At 37.0% G+C, this 22,977-nt stretch overlaps 2 protein-coding genes across 3 annotated transcripts in view; one reads left to right on the top strand and one right to left on the bottom strand.

The window, feature by feature from the left end:
- The first annotated feature begins 562 nt into the window (after positions 1-562).
- On the top strand, positions 563-4,101 carry LOC131158735 (polygalacturonase ADPG1-like). The gene is made up of 11 exons (XM_058113593.1): positions 563-592; positions 688-858; positions 1,022-1,159; positions 1,701-1,871; positions 1,987-2,013; positions 2,547-2,754; positions 3,026-3,107; positions 3,281-3,389; positions 3,543-3,656; positions 3,766-3,966; positions 4,054-4,101. Exons 1-11 carry the CDS (start codon positions 563-565, stop codon positions 4,099-4,101), a joined length of 1,299 nt encoding a protein of 432 aa, XP_057969576.1.
- An 11,322-nt stretch (positions 4,102-15,423) lies between these two features.
- The window catches only part of LOC131158343 (nuclear pore complex protein NUP205), a 129,234-nt gene continuing 121,680 nt past the window's right edge, over positions 15,424-22,977 (bottom strand). For both annotated transcript variants that reach the window (XM_058113145.1, XM_058113144.1), the window contains exons 43-45: positions 17,160-17,279; positions 16,959-17,091; positions 15,424-15,712 (exon numbers count right to left, since the gene is read on the bottom strand). In XM_058113145.1, coding sequence (XP_057969128.1) covers positions 15,629-15,712; positions 16,959-17,091; positions 17,160-17,279 — 337 coding nt within the window. In that variant the 3' untranslated portion in view covers positions 15,424-15,628. The remainder of the gene's footprint in view (positions 15,713-16,958; positions 17,092-17,159; positions 17,280-22,977) is intronic.

Raw genomic sequence — 22,977 nt, 5'->3', positions numbered from 1 at the left:
TATCTCAATACTTATTTTCTAAATATACCTTTTTGAATTGAAAAATCACAATTCATTATCTTTAAATTCTCTCATCTCTTGCTCAACTATGGCAGCCTGTTCAGAGCATCTCTCACAACTTTAAAAAGCTCTGTGAGTTTTTTTCTTTTTTAGGTTCTTCCTCGATAATTGAATATATTTCCATACATATCATTTAATAGTTTGAGTAGTATTCAATATTTTAAAATTTACAGAGTATTCAATATTTTCTTGATTTGTTAAATACTTCTTATTAATTTTCTCTTCAAACCCACTTTGTTAATCAACCTATCTAATTAATACTTACCAAGAGTTATATACCTAGAATAGAACTTCATGACTCTTATACAATGCCTGTGTATTAATAATTTCTTCACAACCTTTGCATGAGCTAGGAAAATTATTAAGTTCTCCAATGATATAGGAAAAAAATTGCAGAAGATATGGAAAAAGAGATCACATCTTTGATCATATTCCAATTAATCATGGAAACTGAATTCAGAATTGATTTCATTAATTTCTTGGTGTAGGAACTCAGTGTGCCATGGAAATCTCAGCCTCTTCACACGCCATGGTGAGAATTAATCAAGCTACTTTTGGATTCATGAGCATTAACAAATTCCTTCCATTGACTTCAATATTGAAAATTTTAACAAATTTTCTTTGAAGCTTCCTTCATTTTCTCGTCAACCAAGCAGTGCGTGTGTTTTGCAGGATGCCTTCTCCCTTATACTCATTCTGGGGTTGCTCTCTTCTAATTGTATTTCTTCCTCAAAGGCTGCTGACTTTAACGTCTTAAATAATGGAGCTGCTGGTGATGGCATCACGGACGATACCCAAGTAATTTTTTTTTCAATAATATATATACAGCTTTTTTTTTTTGGGAGACTCATTAGACTTGAATTATACAATGAGATTTAGGGTATTTCGACTCGTTCTACGTTGGTATTGAGCATTTTTTATTAATTACATTATAATTTTGTTTAATTATTTATTAATATAGGCATTTCAAAAGGCTTGGATTAATGCATGTGGTGCAAGAGGAGACAACCCTACTGTGGTGGTTCCCCAAGGAAAGAAATTTTTAGTGAAGCCGACAGTCCTTAATGGCCCCTGCAAGCTTCCTACCATCACCTTTCAGGTATTTATGCTTTAATAATAATAATAATAATGGCAGTTTTACTTTTCAAAAATTTACCTAGCTTTGACGTAGTTGCTTGACGAACTTGAGTTATGGACGAAAGTCTTAAGCTTAGTGTGACAATTATGGACCCAACTTCAGTGAGGTATTGTCCGCTTTGACCCACTGACCTTACGGATTTGTCCTATGAAAGTCGTCTCACATGGTTGGAGTCCAAACCATCCTTATAAGCCTAAAACCTCCTTCTGTGGTACTGTGAGACTTAACTTGGCTATATAATGGAGGTAAGCATCTCATCCCCTCTCACGATTTGTGCTCGAAATCTATAAATTAACCTTTAGCTAATGTGATGTCTGTTAATCTACTTTTTCATATTTGTCATTCAAAAAATTGAGAAAGAAATTAAAATATATAAAAAATAAATGAACAAAATGTTAATTTTTTTTATACATAATTACCATTTTAGTTTTTTTATTCATTCATTGGCTTCTCTTACTTATTGAATTTTATTTTTGTTCTTTATTTTAAAATTTTTCTATAGGTAAATGGGGAAATAATTGCACCTAATTCGCCAAGAGCATGGGCCGGGCTTGATCAAAGCCAGTGGATAGCATTTACAGGTGTGAACGGGCTCACCTTCAGTGGGCCTGGCACAATCAACGGCCGGGGCCTTGCCTGGTGGCTACAGAGCTGCAGAGATCATCCCTCCTTGGTACGTCAATGCAATTTCACACGGACACTATCTAAATAAATAGTTAAGTAACAATTAATATAATTTTTTAAATGATTAAGTAATAATTTTCAATTTGTCTTTTATTGCTTTTCAGAAGGGATGCACTACCTTGGCACCAACTGTGAGTATTAATGTTTTTGTCATTACCCACATACTGAAATTTATGCTTTTTTCAGAAACGATTAGAAAATTCATCCTTAAAACCTAGGTGTTAAGAAAAGAGAGTTAGAGAGGATCTTATACTGATTTTGAAACTGCTCACAGAGACTATGTGGGACTGGACGGACATTAATACTCCCCCTCGAATTCATGGAGGAAATGAGGCGAGGAGAAGTCCAGCCCACGGAGGAGTTAAGCAGCCCAATGCCCAACTCTGATACCATGTTAGAGAACTCATCCTCAAAACCTAGCGTTAAGGATAGAGAGTTAAGAGGATCTTAAACTGATTTTGAAATTGCTCATTGAGATGATGTGGGGCTGGACGGACATTAATAGAAACGAAAAAAATAAAGTAATCAACTTTCTCACGTTCAGTCATTAAAGAAAATTCGAAGAAAATAAAATATAGAGCAAATTAGTGAATAAAATTTTGATTTTATACATCACTAACATTTGATATGATTTGATTCCTTTGCGGAACATACAATTTTTCAGGCTGTGAAGTTTCTTTCATGCAATGATCTCAGCATTGCGGATTTGCACTTTGTGGACGCTCCTCAGACGCACGTATTAATGATGGGCTGCAACAGTGCGTACGTAAATAATTTGAAGGTGAAGGCTCCTGGCATGAGCCCCAACACTGATGGCATTCACCTTCAGGATGTTCACAACCTAACCATTTCCAACTCTGAAATAAGAACTGGTATGTGTAAAAAGAAGGCATTTAATTCGATTAATAAAAAGGAAAAAGAAGAAAGGACTTGGCCTACCCAAGCCAAGTTATCAAATCAAACACACCCTTATTAACCATTGCTTTTCTTCTTCTTCAAATCAAAACCCTAATTAACTAGCCCTTTTCTTCTTCATTTAACAATCAATGAAGCACTTCTAAATGTGGACTTCTTAAATTAGTCATTCTATATTGTGGATTAAAATGTGGTTTTCGCTGGTTGATCCAACTTGAGAATCAACAGGTGACGATTGCATTTCCATTGGAGATTACACCTCTAACGTCAATATCACCCACATCGATTGTGGACCTGGACACGGAATAAGGTATGCAATTACTTTCTTTTTCTTTTAGGTTCCATTTGGAATTTGAAAAATATAAAGGAGATGAAAGAAAAAATATGAAAAAAAATTCAATAATTAGTTAGGAAAGTCTATATTAATATTAATTAATAAGGCAAGTATCGGTCTTCTTGTTTATTTGATGGGAAATTACAAAGCATTGGAAGCTTGGGCAAGGCTGGAAATGTTGTACAAGTAGAAAACATTCATGTGAGCAATGTCAACTTCACCAACACTACCAATGGAGCTCGATTAAAGACATGGCAGGTACGTTTCTTCTTCTTCTTTTTTTCCTTTTTTAAGTTAGAACATTAATTCCCAGTTCCTCCCTATTGTTAACTTACTTTGCATACAATACATAGCTAGAGAGTACTGAATATGTATGTTATCGTTTGAATATATTTCCGCATTGAAATCTAGGTTGGGAAGGGCTTTGTTCGAGGGATCTTGTACGAAAACATCAAGGTCAATTCTGTGGCAAACCCCATAATCATAGATCAAAATTATTGTGATAAAAGCTCTTGCAAGGAACTGGTAAATCAAAATTAATATAAACACTCGTTACACTTCACATTTTGATTCACGCTTAGCTTTCTATAAATGAAAAAATTACCAAAACTAATTGATCAATTATTTGTTGCAGAAAACTGGGGTTAAAATAAGTGATGTGACCTTTAGGGGTTTCACAGGGACCTCGAGTACGATCATTGCTGTTAATCTACAATGCAGTCGAGCTGTTGCGTGTACTGGAATAGTTTTGGACAATATTCAACTCACTTCAAACATTATCAAGCGACCCGTCAAATCTAGTTGTGTTAATGCCCATGGAACTACAGTTGGAATGGTGCATCCCACTAGTTGTCTCCAACACTAACCCTAACTAGTTTTATGCAGTGCACTATTTATTAATTTAGATCAATTGATAGCGTAGATGCAGTCACTGCATGTGTTGAAACAAGGGAGTGAGGATGGGATTTGAGATTGATGCAAGTTCTCCAAAAATGAGAAGATGAGAAATGCTATCCCAAGAGCCTCAAAAGGGTTGGTCTGCTGTCTAAAGAAATACAATGTATCGTTATTTTTTTTGCGACTAAAACCAGAGGTGACTAGGGTTCTTTGGACCTTTACCTCCTTGTAGAACTCAAAGTGAGGTGATGAATTTGCCACAGCAAGCATCACATAATTCAAAAACATTCCCATGAAGAATCAAACCTAGGGCTTCTTTCAGTCTTCATAGACATGCCCCAAAATGGGAAATGCAATTGTAAAAGAAAGGAAAGGAGGCTAATGAGAATCATGAGATATAGTCAACATCATGTAGGTGTAATTTGATAGCGTCCTAAAGGGTTTGGGGCATAGGATTTTATGCATTTCATATATATAGATATTTAGAAACTCCTTATGATTTTTTTTTTCTTAAGAAAACAAATTAGTGAGAAACTTCCAAGTTTTGCCGAGTGAAGTACTTTGTAAAAGCCCTTCTTTTATGCTTTTGCAAAAGAAAACAACAGCTTGGGAAATGGGATCCAACTTCCTTCACTTGTGTCTTCTGGTGTGCCTCCCCATTCAGACTTCCAACATCAGTCAGATGTTAGTCATGCTTGGAGCTCATTGTCCTGTTTGAATGCATGGATTTGAAATTGAATTGGAATTATAAACACATAATTTTGTATTGGAATTTCATAAAATTTCAAATCCATGATTTGGCTAACTGTAAGATGGAAATGAAGGTTCAAAGCAAATCCAAATCTATTGTTTGGAATAATTTAAGTATAGGATATGGATTTGAATACATGTGATTTAATTTCTAATTACCATCTTAGATAATATTGTATACACAATTATTGAAAATTTTAATAGCAAAAAAAAAGTCACAAAACCAACATAACCAAAAATTAAGGGCATGTTTACTTGGAAAAGACGACCTTCATTTTCTTTAAAAAAAAAAAAAAGCATAGTTAAAGCATTTCACTTTCCAACGTAAGAAAATATAATCTCTTTGGCATGCTGATGTGGCACCGGGACCCACCAATTAATAAAATTTAGTTCTACATATAAATATTTCGGACATGAGAAGCTTGATCGATGTCCTTAATATCTAATAGGTGAGTAAGTTACAAGCAATGCATGAAAATTTATCAATGTAGCTCAATTAACCAAGAGTTATAGCCACCAGTGTGCTCTCCTTCAACTAAACTCAACAGATAGCGAAACACGATCGGTCAATCGACAATGTCTATGCATCTTTCCCTCTCAAAACTTGCAAGCATCACATTTTGAGAACCCCTTTATACACCGCTTTCAACCCCAGATCTAGCTGCACTTCTCCACCACCAATGCTACCACCCACCATCAAGTAATTCAGTAACTTAGTTGGTACTGATTGTTTTTAGTTTATTGTTGTTGAGTTCTTCTTAATGCACTTTAGTCATTCGACCAAATGCAAAAGGACTTCATTCCAACTGTAAATTTAGCTAATTCAATGCATGCAGAAAATCTCTACAAGAATGTATGAGACTATGAAAAATGGTATCAAGATAACAAAAAGAAGACTAAAAATTAAGTGTTCCCAGGCGAACTGATGCATATAAAATGGATGAAAATAGTCGTGCATACTACTAAAATTCAAATAGTCATTGTAAGTAGAATATTAAATGCACAATAAACTTTAATCTTCTTTGTCCTGCAAGACAATCCTAAGCCTCTTAGGAAGCAAAAAGTTATAATAATGACCTATAGGATTGAGTTGCTTTACATCCAACCATTATGCATTTAACACCTATGGTACCAAAAGGACAAACAGTAGTAATGCTAACTAGTAGTTAGTGATCCATGATGAAATTGTAATTCGCGGCTACTATCACCTAGGTTAATTTATCATTGTCTACCCCATCCCAGCATGCCACAATGTTATTGTGCTACATGGTTCAAAAAATGTAGAAAAGATCATTTTGATTATTTAAAAATATCCTAATGCTAAAAGCTGGTATATATTTATTTTTGGAACAAAATCATAGTTGTTGTTTATTGACCATGAAAAGGGTGGAACATAATCTGCTCGTCTCAAAATATGATTTTTTTTTTTTAAATTGTATTTTGGTATTTTACTCACACTTGAGCTCGACATTTTTTTAGTTGTCCAAAATGAGAATCCTTTATTAATTTGTTTCTTTTAAAAATTGGAGATCACCTTCCTAGCAATGACTAAATTTATTTATTTATTTATGGTAACATTAAAATGATCATCTAATTCAGTAGTTGTATTTCTAAAAACATAACCTGCTTTCACTGCAACTTAGTAATAAATTGAGGATTATGCAAGTCCATCCTAGAAATCTCCCAATTAACAGTTCTTTGTGTAACATTTCAGATTACATGTATGCATAGGTTTGCATGGTATCATCTAATGTTCTCTCTGTAAGGGGATTTAAAACTCCAGCTAAAATAAACACACACAAAAGACACCAAATTTTTAACGTGGTTCGGCCAATATTGCATGCATCCACGGTTGTAAAGTAACAATCCACTAATCAATTTGAGAACAATAATTACAAGAAGTAGTTTCTCTCACAAAAAGAAAGAAACAAATGAAATTAATGTTAGGAACCTGTGAGCATCCAGATCAAAGTGACACCAAAATTTTAACGTGGTTCGGTCAATAACAACCTACGTCCACGGAGCACACACCAAGTATTCACTATCTCGCTAGAAATTATTACAATTCTCTCTCTCTCTCTCTCTCTCTCTCTCTCTCTCTCTCTCTCTCTCTCTCTCTCTCTCTCTCTCTCTCTCTTCTTCCTCTCAGCTCTCTCTGAGCTTCTCACACTTTTGCACTCTCTCTGTGCTGTTCTATACATCTTCCACAGCCCTCCTTTTATAGGCTTGGAATTTAAATCATAATTCAATAAAATTAATACAAATGGAAGTTTATAATAAAGAGATTAATGGAGAGATAATTCCACCGCTTTTCTGACTCATTTCCAAGCTTGCAACGCGTTGTCTCTTGGCTGTCTTCTGGCTCCATCTCTAACAATTAATTTCTCTCAGATTTTTCTCTCCTTACTGGTTGATCCTTTTTTATTTAACTGATTGCATTTCAAACAAATGCAATCTCATATTTATAGGACAGTGAGAGTAGCCAATTTCATTCTCCGTCAACAAAATACAGCTACCTAATTTTCAGATCAACAATGGTTGCAGCAGCCACTCAGTCAAATCTAGTGGGCTTCTGAATTTACGGCTTCAACTTTGGTGGGCTTCTAAATTGACGGTGGGATATGAAATACCTAACACTCTCATGTTACTTAAAAATTAATTTGATACTATAAAAGGGTGACAATAATATAAAAAACACAACAAAGAAGAAAAACATTAAAAAAAAAAAAAAAAGAAAAAAAAAAGAAAAAAAAAACACAGAGAAAAGAAGATGGTAAGGCAGTAGCCAAAGTTGACATGAATTTCACACTTAAAAATCAAGAATGAAATAATTAATTTGATAGCCTTCACTAATAAACACCTATTCCAGCACTAATACTCATTATAAACTTTACAGTAACATGCAATACCATGACATCATACAATATAGCAATAGAATCATAAAATATAATTAAATAGTATCAATACAATTTCCTATCAACTTTTCGTCTAATGCTTCTTTTTTAACACGAGTAAATAGTATTGAACAAACAGAATTATAATGTAGAAACATTGTTGGACCTTTAAGCTTTGTTTGAAACTTAGAAAATATTGAGGAAAGGAAAGGAAAATATAAGGAATCCACATTTTCATGTTTGGTTATCGAGAAAAGTAAAAAATAAATAAATAAATAAATAACATACCGAATCCATGCACCAAATTTCGATTTTACATATTACTAATGTTTAATTTTTCTTAATTTTTAATCATATTAAAATAAATTTTTTTAAAATATAAGGGAAGATGAGTTTGCTCATTATTTTTTTCACATCCAAACGGACCCTTATGTATGTGCATCTGCGACTTTAAGTATGTTTCAAAACTTTGCCCATTAGTATAGCTTCTCTCTCTCTCTCTCTCTCTCTCTCTCTCTCTCTCTCAAACACACACACACACACACAAGTGGAAAAAAAAAAACAACAACAAAAACAAAGACCAAAACATAAAATTTTCACAAACCAGGCCATCAAAAGGATTTTCAAGTGAAAATTAAATTGAAAATTGTGCAAGCAAATTGTGTACTGACTATGGAAGAAGAAAACAAAAAATAGTTTAAAGGAAGTACAACAGCTTGGTCTAGTATAAGTTTATAACATGCGTCCAATCAACTTAAATAAAAGAGAGTACTACTTTCTTCTCTTCTTTTTTTTTTTCTTTTCTTTTGGTCGGGAAACAAGCAATTTCTAATAACCCTATGAGAAACACAAATGTCCCCTATAGTTATCTAATTTTGAGCCACAGACACAAACAAGCAATCCTACAACTTCAAAACCCCATTGTTTGGCACACACTATAGAAATCTACTAATGTCGAAAGAAGAATAGCGAATCCAAATGAGATCTGACGGTGAAAGATGCCACAAAATGTATAATTATTCATTAAACATGTCATCTTAATTGAAAAATCAAATCGCATGCAATTTCTGAAACAAATTGAAACAAAAGAGAGCACTGGAAGAAGAAAGATCAGTATTGAATATAGAGGAAGGTGATGAGGTGATAAAAGGACTTTTGGAATTCATCCTCTTTTCTTACCAAAGGAACTGTACACCATGAGCAAGATAAATAGGGAGAAGGAATAACAGAATAAGAGAATCTCGAGCAAACAAAATAACTGACCAAGCAAAAAAAAAAGAATAACAAAAAAAGGAATAACATATTTGTTGGAGCCATTCACGTGGGGTCCCTTCCTTCAGGTTTCTGGTGTGAGCTAGGGAGCTAAGCTGGAGTCTGAGCTGAAACTGAAGGCTGGGCATCTTCAATTCGTAATAGCCCCCCGCAAGATGGAGAGTAGATGTCTTCTACTCCCATCTGGGACAGGTGAGAATAAAATAGGGAAGAGGCTATAGGTTTGGTGAACATATCTGCCATTTGCGAGTTGCTGCTGACATGGTGAGTAATCAGGCTACCATCTTGAATTTTTTCGTGAATAAGATGACAATCTAGCTCAATGTGCTTTGTACGTTCATGGAATACTGGGTTTGCAGCAATGTGTAAGGCAACCTGGTTATCACATAAGAGAGTGGCAGGTTGAGGATGAGGCACTTGGAGATCATTCAAAAGGTAGCGGATCCAAGGCAATTCACAGCATACCATTTCCATGGCTCTGTACTCTGCCTCTACAGAAGACCTAGAGACGGTGTTTTGCTTTTTGGACCTCCAAGAGACTAAAGAAGAACCAAGGAAAACACAGTAGCCGGTTATGGACTTCCGGCTATCAGGACATGAACCCCAATCACTGTCACTATAAGCCTTCTGCTGTAAACTAGAATCTGATGGATAGAAGAGTCCTTGACCTGATGCCATCTTGATATATCTAAGAACCTTGTGTGCTGCATTTAGATGAGGGACTCGTGGAGTTCCCATGAATTGGCTAAGAAGTTGGACAAAATAAGAGAGGTCTGGTCGAGTGATGGTCAGGTACATTAAGCAGCCAATGAGTCTTCTATATATGGTGGGATCTCCAATAGGTTCTCCCTCATCTCTTAACAACTTGAGATTTTGATCCAAGGGGATTTTAACAGGTGTAGACCCAATGGTTCTCATATCTGATAGAATGTCCAATGCATATTTTTGTTGACAAAGATGAATTCCCTTTGCCGATCGTGCAACTTCGATGCCAAGAAAGTATTTGAGTTGCCCAAGATCTTTGATTTTAAACTTTTCATTCAAAGCTCCCTTAAGTTCTTCAATAGATCTCATGTCATTGATGGCCATAATTATGTCATCAACATAGACTAAGATGGCAGTGAAGGAACCATTATACATTCAAGTAAACAAGCTATAATCTCCCTTAGATTCAGGGTAACCATGCTGGATGATGAAGGAGGACTGTTTGGCATACCATTGCCTTGAGGCTTGTTTAAGGCCATACAAACTTTTAAGCAGCCTACAGACCTTTGTTTCATCTGATGTGGGATAACCAAGTGGCAACTTCATGTACACTTCTTCATCAAGATCACCATGAAGGAAGGCATTGTTGACGTCGAATTGATGTAAATGCAAGCCTTTGATTGCTGCCAATGCTAGTAAGGCTCTGACAGATACTATCTTGGCTACCGAGGAGAAAGTTTCATGATAGTCTATGCCTTCTTCCTGTGTGTATCCCTTGTAGACCAATCTGGCCTTGTATCGTCCAATGGCCCCATTAGCATTGTATTTTATCTTGTAAACTCATTTGCATCTGATGGCCTGCTTACTAGGAGGAAGATAAGTGATAACCCAAGTTTTATTCTCTTCAAAAGTTGCAATCTCATTCTACATAGCTTTCTCCCAATTCGGATTCTCAACAGCATCATGATATGAATGAGGTTCAATGCTTTCAGTGATTGAGGTGACAAAAGTCTTGTGTTTAGGTGAAATGTTATGATAAGATAAAGTGGCATAGAAAGGAGAAGGGCTACTTGGAGTTGCAGGACCTCGTTCCTTGTTGGACTCCTGTGAATGGATAAGAGAGCTAGCGGAGCTAGCTTGCTGACAAATGAAGTGCTCAAGGTGGGATGGTGGCCTCTTGGTTCTAGTAGATCTCCTTGGGAGATGAGGGCTACCTATAGTGTGGTCTGAGGTCTCACCAGGAGGTTGAGGTGATGTTGAAGGCTGACTTGGTGTATTTTGTGGGTTGTTAGGTTCTACAGTGGCCTCAGCTGGTGTAGGAGAGTCTTCATAGGATAAGTCCACAATAGTAGGCTGAGGAAAGGGAAGCTAAGTAATAGGGACGGAGGCGGCTTCTCCAGATTGGAAGGGGAAAATGTCTTCATGAAAAACGACATTCCTTGTCTTTTAGTTTGGAGGTCCAACAGTTTGCATCCTTTTACCCCAAAGGGGTATCCTAAGAAAATACACTTACTGGCTCGAGCATCAAACTTGTGTCTGTTATTTGAAAGAGTTGAGGCAAAGGCTAAGCAACCGAAGACTCTAAGGTGGGCATATGCATGCTTGGCGTTAAAAAGGAGTTCAAAAGGACTTTTGGACTTCAAGATCATAGATGGGGTTCAGTTAATGAGGTAGACTGTTGTTAGCACACAGTCACTCCAATATCTGACAGCAAGTCCACTTTGGAATCTCAAGGCTCTTGCAACATTTAAGATGTGCTGGTGTTTTCTTTCAACTGTGGCATTTTGTTCAGGGGTCTCGACACAAGTTCTTTGGTGAATGATGCCTTTCTCATGATAAAATTGTTTCAGATCAAAATCCCCTCCATTGTCACTTCAAATGGTTTTGATTTTGGTTGCAAATTGAGTCTCCATCAGGGCACAAAATCATTTTAAGGTGGAACTTGCATCAGATTTAAATTTCAAGAGATATACCCAGGTGCACCCGCTGAAGTCATCAACTATAGTAAGAAAGTATCGGAAACCATCATAAGAAACTTCATTACATGGCCCCCAGAGATCACAATGAATGAGTTCAAAACGATGTTCAGATTTGTGTTGACTACAGGGAAAAGAAAGCTTGTGAAGCTTGGCTAAGGGACAAACAAAGCAAGGCTTAGCATTTAGTGAAGTTTTGCATACAAGTTCAAGTTTAAGAAAATCTAATTTTACTAATGAAGGGCGTCCTAGGATATAGTGCCAAAGGTCCAGGCTCTGGCTGTTGGTAATGGCAGCTGCTTTTGGTGGTATGTTGGTGACTTTGGACAGGGCTTGAGTCAAAGATGCTGGTGAGACTTCATTCTGCAGCAAATGGTATAACCCATTCTTCACCTCACCCATTCCAGTCGTGCACCAAGTCAAAAGGTCTTGAACAAAACAATTTTCAGATAAGAAAATGAGACAACACTTCAAGGTGTGAGCCAATTTTCGAGCAGAGTTGAGATTAAAGGAAAAAGATGGAACACATAGGACATTGTGAAGAATAAGATCTTTTGTTGGTCTCACTGTGCCAATATGGGTCACAGAAACAACTTCTCCATTAGGCAAGGTTACAGAGTAGGAAACTTCAACTATTATGGAAGTGAAGAAGCAGGTTGCATAGACCATATGATCTATTGCACCTGTGTCAATTATCCAGGGAATAGTCGAAATATCTTTGGGCTTGGTGGTGTAAGCTGAGAGAAATAGAGGTATACTAGAGAATTGAGGAATGTGTTCATCATGAGGAGTAGAAATAGCAATTTGAACAGAATGAACTAAGGCTTGACTGGTCTGTTGGAGCATGGCCATCAGCTACTGGTATTGTTCTTGGGTTATAGTGTTTTGACCTTCATAAGTTCCTTGTTCTAGAATAGGTAGAGGAGATGCTGAAACTTGATGAGCATACGAGCCAATAGGTGAAATCAAACAAGGGATAGCTACCTTGATGCAACAACAAGATTCGGTGAGTTGTTACTTCTCCAAGCTAAAAACACTTCTCGATAAACTGATGAACTATGAATCCATCCCTAACTATAGTTGTGGTGGCTTGAAAGCAGTGATCGAAAATCAACAAAGGGACTGGGTAATGAAATTCCTAATGGGACTTAATGACTCCTACAAAGGTTTGAAGGCACAGATATTGCTTATCAAATCTTTTCTCAATTTGAATGAAGTTTACTCAATTTGAATGAAGTGTAGAGAGATATCTTCCGACCCTTCTCCCACTGAACCCCTTGCTTTCCTGGCCAAGGATAGCACCAGACAGCTCGCACCTCAAAACAGCTCTCAGAGACGTGACAAATACTACTGTTCTCATTGCAAAATTCATGGTCACTCTCTAGAGAGGTGTTTTAAGGCCAACCCCAACAAACCAGTGTGCAATCAATGCCATATTCCTAGACATACTACAGAGAAATGTATAAACTTCATGGGTATCCTCTACGGCACAGACTGATTTCATAAATCCTTGGGGCATTTTGCTGTGCTAAACGATGCTCAAGCTCAACCCATGACTGATGTGTCGTTTTTGCATACAGGGTGCTGCATTTGACGTCAACCGACATAAGTTTTGCAGCCAAGTAATAACAATGTCATTGCATCGAAGCCAATGATCCATCAAGGGACTGTCAGGATTAGTTGGCTCACAAATGCTGCCATCGATGAAACCCAGCTTGTTCTTAATATGCAAGGCACACTTCATTAATCTTGCCCAAGGATGATAATTGCTGGAATCCAACACTTGCATGACGAGTAAGACTCTAGAGTTGTCATTAGTGCTGATGAAGTATGGGCTACTGGGCTGTGATGGATCAAGATGGTTTGAGTGATGGTTTGAGACTGTTGAATTGGTGTTCTGGTTTTGGTTTTGATTGGTGTCTTGATCGGAATTGGTGGAGTCAGTTCGAGCCATTAAGATCAGCTTGGCTCTAATACCACGCAACAACTTGAAACAAAAGAAAGCACTGGAAGAAGAAAGATCAGTACTGAAAATAGAAGAAGGTGATGAGGTGATAAAAGGACTTTTGGAATTCATCCTCTTTTCTTACCAAAGGAACTGTACACCATGAGCAAGATAAATAGGGAGAAGGAATAACAAAATGAGAGAATCTCGAGCAAACAAAATAACTGACTAAGCAAAAAAAAAAAAAGAATAACAAAAAAAGGAATAATAGATTTGTTGAAGCCATTCACGTGGATCCCTTCCTTCAGGTTTCTGGTGTGAGTTAGGGAACTGAGCTGGAGTCTGAGCTGGAACTGAAGGTTGGGCATCTTCAATTCATAATAATTTCATCCCTAAAAAATTACTTATGAGCTCCGTCCCTATACCCTTTCTTCACCTTCTTGTTAGTTCTTAGTATATGGCAGGGATCTTCTGACCCCTCCTTTTTCTGCTCTTTTCTTTTTTTACCTTATAAACTGATAGGATCGCATTATTCATATAAATTTATTACCATTATATAAATCCAAGTCAGCAAGGATCCAAAATTTAGAATGAGGGGATTTCATCTAACATTGCATGCAATTATACATAAATCAGTGTCTCAAACTTTGACGAGACTTGCATATAATTCCCCTTAAAAAATATGAGATGGTACCAAAACATGGCTTCTTCAAACATACTATTTCATGTTCTTTCTCAAAATTACTGGTGGATTACTATGATATTTTTCAAAAAGGGAAAAAATTATTTTAAAGACACTTTTAAGGATTTGGCATCTACAAAGGAAGGCATTCTTTTTATAATAATAATAATAATATTATTGATAATTTTTTATTCTACATGTCCATTTAGATTAAGAATTTTACATGAAAAAAAATAAAAATAAAAATAGACTCATTTTCTCTCATTTTCTTTATTAAATACTATTAAAAATAAAAATTCATTTACCCCTAGAGTGTGGTTCAGGTGGTAATGCAGACTGCGGAAGTGTCTCTCACGAGATCAGGTGTTCAAACCCTCCCGAACTCGTTTCCGCTCCTGGACTCATGAATTTTCCCTCCCTTTGGAGTTGTGGGGTCAACTTCAAGGGACGCAAGATTAGTCACGTGGACCGTAAAATGGACGGGTGTACCCAATGCGTAATCCAAAAAAAATAAAAGTTCATTTAACTAAAAAAATTTTTAAAAATAAAATATTAATGATGTGTAAAATCAAATTTTACTTATAAATTTACTATATTTCTTTTTTGCTTTCTCATTTTCCTACTTATTTTCTTTGATAACCAAAACATGAAAAATGAAAATTCCTTTATATTTTTCTTTCCTTCCTCTAATTTGGGTTACCTACTTCCGAGGTAGAATAGCACAGCTTCCGTACACAACAGCATCATCCCTCCTAAAAGTTGAACAAAAAACATCACCCTACACGGAAGGCAAGAAATCAAATAGCCAAAATATTGTGCATTCAAACAATGGATTTGTAATTGGGATCTCCAAATCTAGAAATCCAAAATAACCCTTCATGAAATCACCATTACTAAAAACAGGAGTACAATGAAACTCCAAATTGTGATACTTTGCTAGCTTTAGAAAAAATATATAGCCAAAATATATTATGAAAGCATCAACCTCATAAGGTCCCATTTAGAACTTTAAAAAAATATTAATAGAATGAATCATATTATTTGATTATTAAGAAAAGTTATATATCAAATCATTGATCATGATCACAAATTTAATTTTACGTATTATTAATATTTAATTTTTCCTAATCAGTATTAGAATTTTTTTTTTAACTTTTAATAGCATTTAATATAAAGAGAACAAATGGAAATGAGTTTATTAATTTTCCCTCTTCTATCATTTGCACTGAACCAAATGATTGGATTAGATACAACACATTATACATTCAGTATTGACAGCAGTAGAGCTTTAAAACCACGAGGGAGAAACGAACACAAAAATCACTAGGATGCTGTGATGAAAGCATTCCACCGCTCCATAAATAGACCATCAACTCTCAAATAGCACATTTCTGAATCATCATTTCCTTCAGCGAACTCACTAATCTGCCAAAAACCTTCAGATTGCACCTCATTTTGTCCTGCATTAAGATCAACATTCGAAAACATGGCAGGTGAGACGAATTTAAGTCGCATAAAACTTCCAAGCACAAAAAACACAGCTCAAAATAAAGAACAATAGCATCAAGGAAAATTGATACTTAATCCACACTAGGACTAACATCATGTTTGGTTTGCATATAGAATGGGAGTAGGAAGTGAATGGAATAAAAATTCGAATAGAAAGCATGAAAAAATCAAGTTATAAATGCAATTCGATTCCATTCTATTCCTTTATCCCAAACATGTAGTAAGTTGACACACATGCCTTCCACAGGTGTAGGTGAGGCTGTGTACATTACACCAAAACTCTTCCCCCTGTACATTTAAGTACCAAATCTTAGGACACTTTCAATTATAAAATTATCCAATTTTTCGTTCTACAGTTCACAACAAAAAAGTGTGCCAAAATTGGACCAGTAGCAACATTTTACTTGTAGGGGCATATACCTGCAACAAAATCAAATTTAAAAAGTTTCCAAGGGGACAAACTCAACAGGCAACAAATCTGCCAATCTCTTTGATTGATACCCATGTAGTATTCTGTATGCTTATATAACTATTGAGTGTGACACACGTTCCCAACACATCCACACCATGATATACATGCAGCTTGGTTACTTCACATAAAGTGCCCAAGGAACGTGGGGATTAAGTAGGCTGCGTCTCCAAATAAACAACATAAAGCCAGGTCTCCGAAGACCCAATCTTCAGCCTACTCGGTGATCATGACCAAGGAGGGAGTAGCATATGTAAAGTAAGCTGACATTTGTACATGGAAGTAAACTTTTAATTCAGCATAGGCTGCTTGTGTTAGATATAGACTCCTCAGGAAAATGAAAACAAGCCCATTTGATTCTTGAAAAGGTCAGGAATTTATGAAATGAAAAAAGCATCTATCATGTCAATGGCAAATTGGACAAATATTGTCAGTATGGCTGGAAGTTTGATGAAACATTATACGATTTCCAATGACCACTTTTAATTATTACGTAATATAAACATGTAATGAAGCATGAATGCAGATATGAATATAGGCCAATTTAGTTTATTAATGTACTTCCATTCATTGAAAATAATACCGTGCAAACCTCTGCAAATGGGACTACTGTGATATTGATAGGAAAGTGCATATAAAAACACATTCCATACATTTGTATAACAAAGCATTACAAGGTTCATATTTCATAAAGCAGCAACAAACAAGTAGAAGCAGAAGCAGCACACCTCACTCAGCAATTCAAGTCGCTCTAGAGTTGAAATCATATTGCCACAGAACGACGATATTTCCTGTTCAAGGTCGGTCTTCGTGCCATAGGTGATCAGTTTCTCAGTTTCACTTGTCTCAGATATAATAGAGCTGCCATCAAAATGTTACATTAGAAAAGGGAATAGCAGCAATAGATAATAACGTAAAAGAAGCCATACCCATCCTGGAAGTGGATAAATATAACATTCAGGACATGCTCTGCGAGTGGAAGCAATAAGGTAATCAGCTGATCCCTATTGCCAGCAACCTGGCACATTTCCACCATTGCAATATACCTCCTGTGCAGTGAGAGAAGACACAGAAAACTTAGGAGCATAAAATACCAGCACAAAAATGTCAATGAGGTCAAATTTGTTAAAGAACCAATTTGTGTCCTGGAGCCACTTCTGGGTGAAGAAATCACAGAAACAGTGATGTGCATGCCATCATTTGGGGAAAAAGAAATGATGCTGCCACTCTCAAGAAAAAAAAAATCAAAACAAAAGAAACATGAAGATGAAATGAATTGAAGGTATGAACATGCATTCATAATTGAAATTTGACAGATGAAGCAAAGTAGTTAGAGTAAATTAGAGTAAACTGCCATTATATTATAAAAAAAAAAAATTGATAAATTGTCAACAAATGAGAAAAAGTACGCATATCCTCAAAGGGTCAAAAAGGAAAAATGGGTTTCACTTGCAAATTTTGAGCAATAAATAAATTCTCTGCACGCCAAACTGTTCACCTGTCAACAGAACAGCAAACAGCAAAGCAAAAGATTTCTTTCCTTGCAAGCCCACATTTATTTCCTTATATTTCAATTCATTGTTTTGTACAGTTAGCATATATTTAGTTTACATACATAGGTTTGACAGATTATAGTTTACTTGTATAGGGCTAAAATCATGCTAGACCTTATTTACTTTCCATGTATAGCATTCTTGTAAAGTCTATATATAATATACAGAACTCAAGGCCAATTCATTTGGCCATTCACAAAATATTTGACATGGTATCAGAGCCAGCCGACTGCTAGGGTTTTTTTCCTTTCGATCTTGTCTTCTCGGTTTTGTGGCTGTTGTGGTTTTGTTTTCTCTTCTGGAATTTTTCTCTGTTCTTTTGGTACTCCTGTGGCTGCTGTGACTGTCAACACAGCAGGTTTCTGGGTTGCCATTTATTCCTCCAGTTTATGTCTTTGTGATTCTCAGAAAGCAGGCAACAGTTTTTCTGTTGCTGTTTGTGACTTTCGGCAAGCAGGCACAGCAGGTTTCTGGTTTGCCTCTTATTTCTCTAGTTTCAGTTGCTGTTTGTGACTCTCAGCAAGCAGGCAACAGCTTTCTGTTGCTGTTTCTGGCACTTATCTTCTAGGCACAGCAGGTTTTTGGTTCAATATTTAATTTTTAGTGCAGTTTTTCGGTGCAAGATTTATTTTTTTAGTGCAGGGAGGTTGTTCTTGGTTTTTCTTTGTACCTGCGTTGTTTATTTTGGACTTCTCGATTTTCTGGTAGTATGTTTCTTTCGGCAGTCTATTTTTTTGGGCATCACAATTTTCTCCATTATTTAGCAAGGACTCCACACCTGTGTATGCCAAGTTTACAGGCAACAATTATTCTACATGGACTTTTCAGTTTGAACTTTTCCTAAAGTGAAAAGATCTTTGGGGTCATACTGATGGCATGGATTGTGCACCCAATCCTAATAAATCCAAGGAGTCCGCAGCTTGTCCTTCATGGGCTGTGCTTGATGCTCGGACTATGTCTTGGCTTCTTGGCTCGATTAAGCCACATATTCTCCCCAAGTTGCGACCTTATTGCACTGCTCAATCCATGTGGACTTATTTAAAAACAATATATCATCAAGATAATGGTGCTCGTCGTTTTCAGTTAGAGCATGCGATTATCATGTTTCAACATGACAATCGTTCCATCCAAGACTATTATTTGAGGTTTCTTACTCTTTGGAATGATATTCTGATATGGTTACTGCGGATGTTCCTGTAGCTTCTCTTCCCATTATTCAACGTCTTCACGAGACTAGTCGTCGTGATCAGTTTCTTAAGAAACTCCGCCCCAAGTATGAATATGTTCACTTGTCTCTGCTAAATCACTCTCCTGTTTCTTCTCTAGATGTTTGTTTTGGTGAGTTACTTCGTGAAGAACAACAACTTAGTACTCAAGTTACTCTGGCACAATCTCATGGTAGTTATGGGTCTGTCCCTGTGGCTTATGCTCCTCACCGATGAGGACCGCTTGCGCATTCTAGCACTTTGCAGTGTTTTTGCTGCAAAGAATTTGGACATTTCGCTACTAATTGTTCCAAGAAATTCTGCTCTTATTGCAAGAAAAAGGGTCACATTATCAAAGAATGTCATATCCGGCCACATAATCGTCAGGCCCAGGCATTCAAGCCTTCTGTTAGTGTACCCCCCACAGTGACTTTTGCAGCCCTGGCTCTTCTTCAGGTAACTTCTCTACTCCTGCACCTCCTCCACCGAATAACTGCACACCCAAAATGGTGCAAGAGATGCTAATTTCGGCATTTTCATCAATGGGGCTCTAAGGTAACAATTATACTAATCTCTGGTATGTGGACTCAGGTGCCTCTAATCACACGGCGAATAATCCCACTACCTTGTGTCATGTTCGGCCCTACACTGGTCAATCTGCTATTCAGACTACCAATGGCAGTTTTTTGCCAATAGTTGTTGTCGGAGATGCCTCTTCTAAGCTCACTAATGTGTTTCTTGCTCCTTAGCTTTCCACGAATCTTATTTATGTTGGCCAATTAGTTGATAACAATTGTGCTGTTAATTTTTCTAGTAATGGTTGTGTTGTGCAGGACCAGGTAACGAGGGAGCTGATCACGAAGGGACCTAAAGTGGGGCACTTGTTTCCACTATTTTTTCCTGTTCCAACACGTTCTCTAGTTTCTTCTATTAAGTATTTTTCTTGTAATAATTTTTCAGATCTTACTACGGTGTGGCAACGTAGTTTAGGCCATCCCAATACTCAAATCTTATCTCATTTATTGAATTCCGGTTTACTTGATATTAAAGAACATTCTTCTTTATCTCTTGAGTGTGCCTCCTACAAACTAGGTAAAAGCAAAACTCTTCCCTTCCCTTTGCATGCTAGTAGAGCTTCTCAGTGTTTTGAGCTTATCCACTGTGATGTTTGGGGATTCCCCGATTAGTTCACATGAAAAATTTAAATACTATGTGACTTTCATTGATCATCACAGCAAATTTACTTGGGTCTACTTTCTTCGCTCTAAATCAAAGGTTTTTCGTACTTCCATTGAGTTTTTAACATAGGTTGACAATCAATTTTCTGCTTCTATTAAGATATTACGCACAGATTTTGGTGGTGAATATCTGTCTACTGAGTTTCAGGCATTTTTGGCTTCTAAAGGCATTACTCACCAACGTTCATGTTCTGCTACTCCCCAAGAGAATGGAGTAGCCAACGAAAAAATCGTCATCTCCTAGATGTGGTCCGTACTCTCTTGCTGGGAACCTCTATTCCATCATTGTTCTAGGTTGAGGCTCTGAAAACTACTACTTACTTGATTAATCGTTTACCTTCTCAAGTCCTACTCATGGAATCTCCCTATTTCCGTTTATTTGCTAAGCAACCTAGTTACTATAACCTTTGGTTGTGTATGTTTTGTTCATTTACCTCCTCATGAGCGACATAAATTATCTGCTCAATTTGTTCAATGTGCATTCTTGGGATACAATGTGTGTCAAAAGGGATTTGCTTGCTATGATCCTACATTACATCGTACATGCATTTCTAGGAATGTTGTTTTCTTTGAAAATCAACATTTCTTTCCTGTGTCCTCTATACCCTCCTCTCCTACAGTGATTCTCCCCTCCTTTGAGGAGCAGTTCTCGGATCCTCATCCAGTTAGTTCTCGGTTTAAACCAGGTATTGTGTATACACAGCGCCCCTGCCCATAGTCACTTCCGGTAGCTCACCCAATATATGATCCTACCATGCTCCAGATTCAGTCAGTTGCAGCACCTCCAGAGCCTTTGGTACGTTGCTCTTCTTGAGTGTTTGTACCCCCGGACATGTATGGGTTACCCTCTTCAAGTTCTGGTAATTCTGTTTCAGCTCTTACTGTTGCATTGTCCAATTTAGATAATCCCACTTCCTACTCACACACTGCCAAGCATGATTGTTGGCAACAAACTATGCAGGACAAAATTGCTGCTCAAAAGGCCAATCACACTTGCGACATTGAGCCTTGTCCTCCCACCATTGTTCCTCTAGGTTATAAATGGGTTTACTCAACCAAGGTCCGATCTGATGGAAGTCTAGATCGTTACAAAGCTCGAATTGTTGCACTTGGGAATAATCAGGAATGTGGTGTCAATTATGAAGAGACCTTCGCTCATGTGGCTAAGATGACTACTATTTGTACGATTCTAGGTATTGCTACTTCATGTGAGTGGCCACTACATCAAATGGAAGTCAAGAATGCTTTTCTTCACGGGGATCTTAAAGAGTGTATTTATATGAAGCCACCCTCGGGCTTGTTTCCCTCTCCAACTTCACATGTATGTAAGCTTCGTCGTTCTATTTATGGTCTCAAACAAGCTCCGAGGGCCTAGTTTGATAAATTCCGCACCACTTATTACAATTTTCATTCAAGCAGAGCAAGTATGACACTTCATTGTTTCTTCGAATATAAGACATGGCTATTGTTGTTCTTTTGGTTTATGTTGATGATATTGTGATAACTGGTTCCGATTCTGCTTTACTTGCTCATCTCAAGACTCATCTCTCAGAGTCCTTTCATTTGAAAGATTTTGGGTCTCTCACATATTTTCTTGGTCTTGAGGTGAATCATAGTCCCTCAAGTATTTCACTCAATCAACATAAGTATGCTAGTGACTTGGTGGCCACAGATGGCCTTCAGAAGGGTACTTCTACTGATACTCCCATGGAATTAAATGTCAAGCTTCGCAAAGAGGAGGGTGACTTGCTCATCCCAGCTTATACTGGAAGTTGGTGGGTAGTCTTGTCTATCTCACCATTACTAGACTAGACATTTCTTTTGCTGTAGAGCAAGTCGGCTAGTTTCTTCAGACTCCCCATCATCTTCATTTGGCTGTTGTCCGTGGGATCATACGCTATGTTCAGGGCACTTCTACCCATGATTTATTCTTCCTTGTAGACAATTCTACTCGCCTTGCTGCTTACAACAATGTTGATCGGGCTGGTTGTGCGGATACACATCGCTCCATCATTGGTTGGTGTGTGTTCTTAGGTGATGCATTGATCTCTTGGAAGAGTAAGAAGCCAAACAGAGTTTCTAAGTCATTGACGGAATTTGAATACCGGGCAATGTCTCTTGCTTGTTCTAAAATTATTTGGCTTCGAGGTTTGCTTGCTGAGCTAGATTTTTCTAAGACCGATCCTACACCTCTACATGTCGACAATACGAGTGCTATCCAGATCACAGTCAATCTTGTCTATCATGAGCGCACGAAGCATATTGAAGTCGATTGTCACTCTATCCGTAAAGCATTTGAAGCTCGTGTTATCACTCTTCCACACATTTCCACTGAATTACAATTTGCGGATATCTTCACCAAGGCTCTCACTCGTCATCAACATTGCTTCCTAAGTAGCAAATTGATGCTTGTTGATCAACCCGCATCAATATGAGGGGGGCTGTCAACGAAACAACAAAGCAAAAGATTTCTTTCCTTACTTCAGCCCACATTTATATCTTTATATTTCAATTCATTATTTGTACAGTCAGCATATATTTAGTTTACATGTATAGGGCTTGACAAATTATAGTTTACTTGTATAGGGCTAGAATCATGCTAGACATTATTTACCTTCCATGTATAGCCTTCTTATAAAGTCTATATATAATATACAGAACTCAAGGCCAATTCATTCGGACATTCACAAAATATTTGACATCACCATCCCCCATCCACCTTTCTATATAACACATCAACCATTAAAGAAA

Source organism: Malania oleifera, chromosome 6 (assembly GCF_029873635.1).
Source record: "Malania oleifera isolate guangnan ecotype guangnan chromosome 6, ASM2987363v1, whole genome shotgun sequence".
In the NCBI taxonomy this organism is placed as follows: domain Eukaryota; kingdom Viridiplantae; phylum Streptophyta; class Magnoliopsida; order Santalales; family Ximeniaceae; genus Malania; species Malania oleifera.
This window is presented reverse-complemented; position numbering and strand designations above follow the sequence as displayed.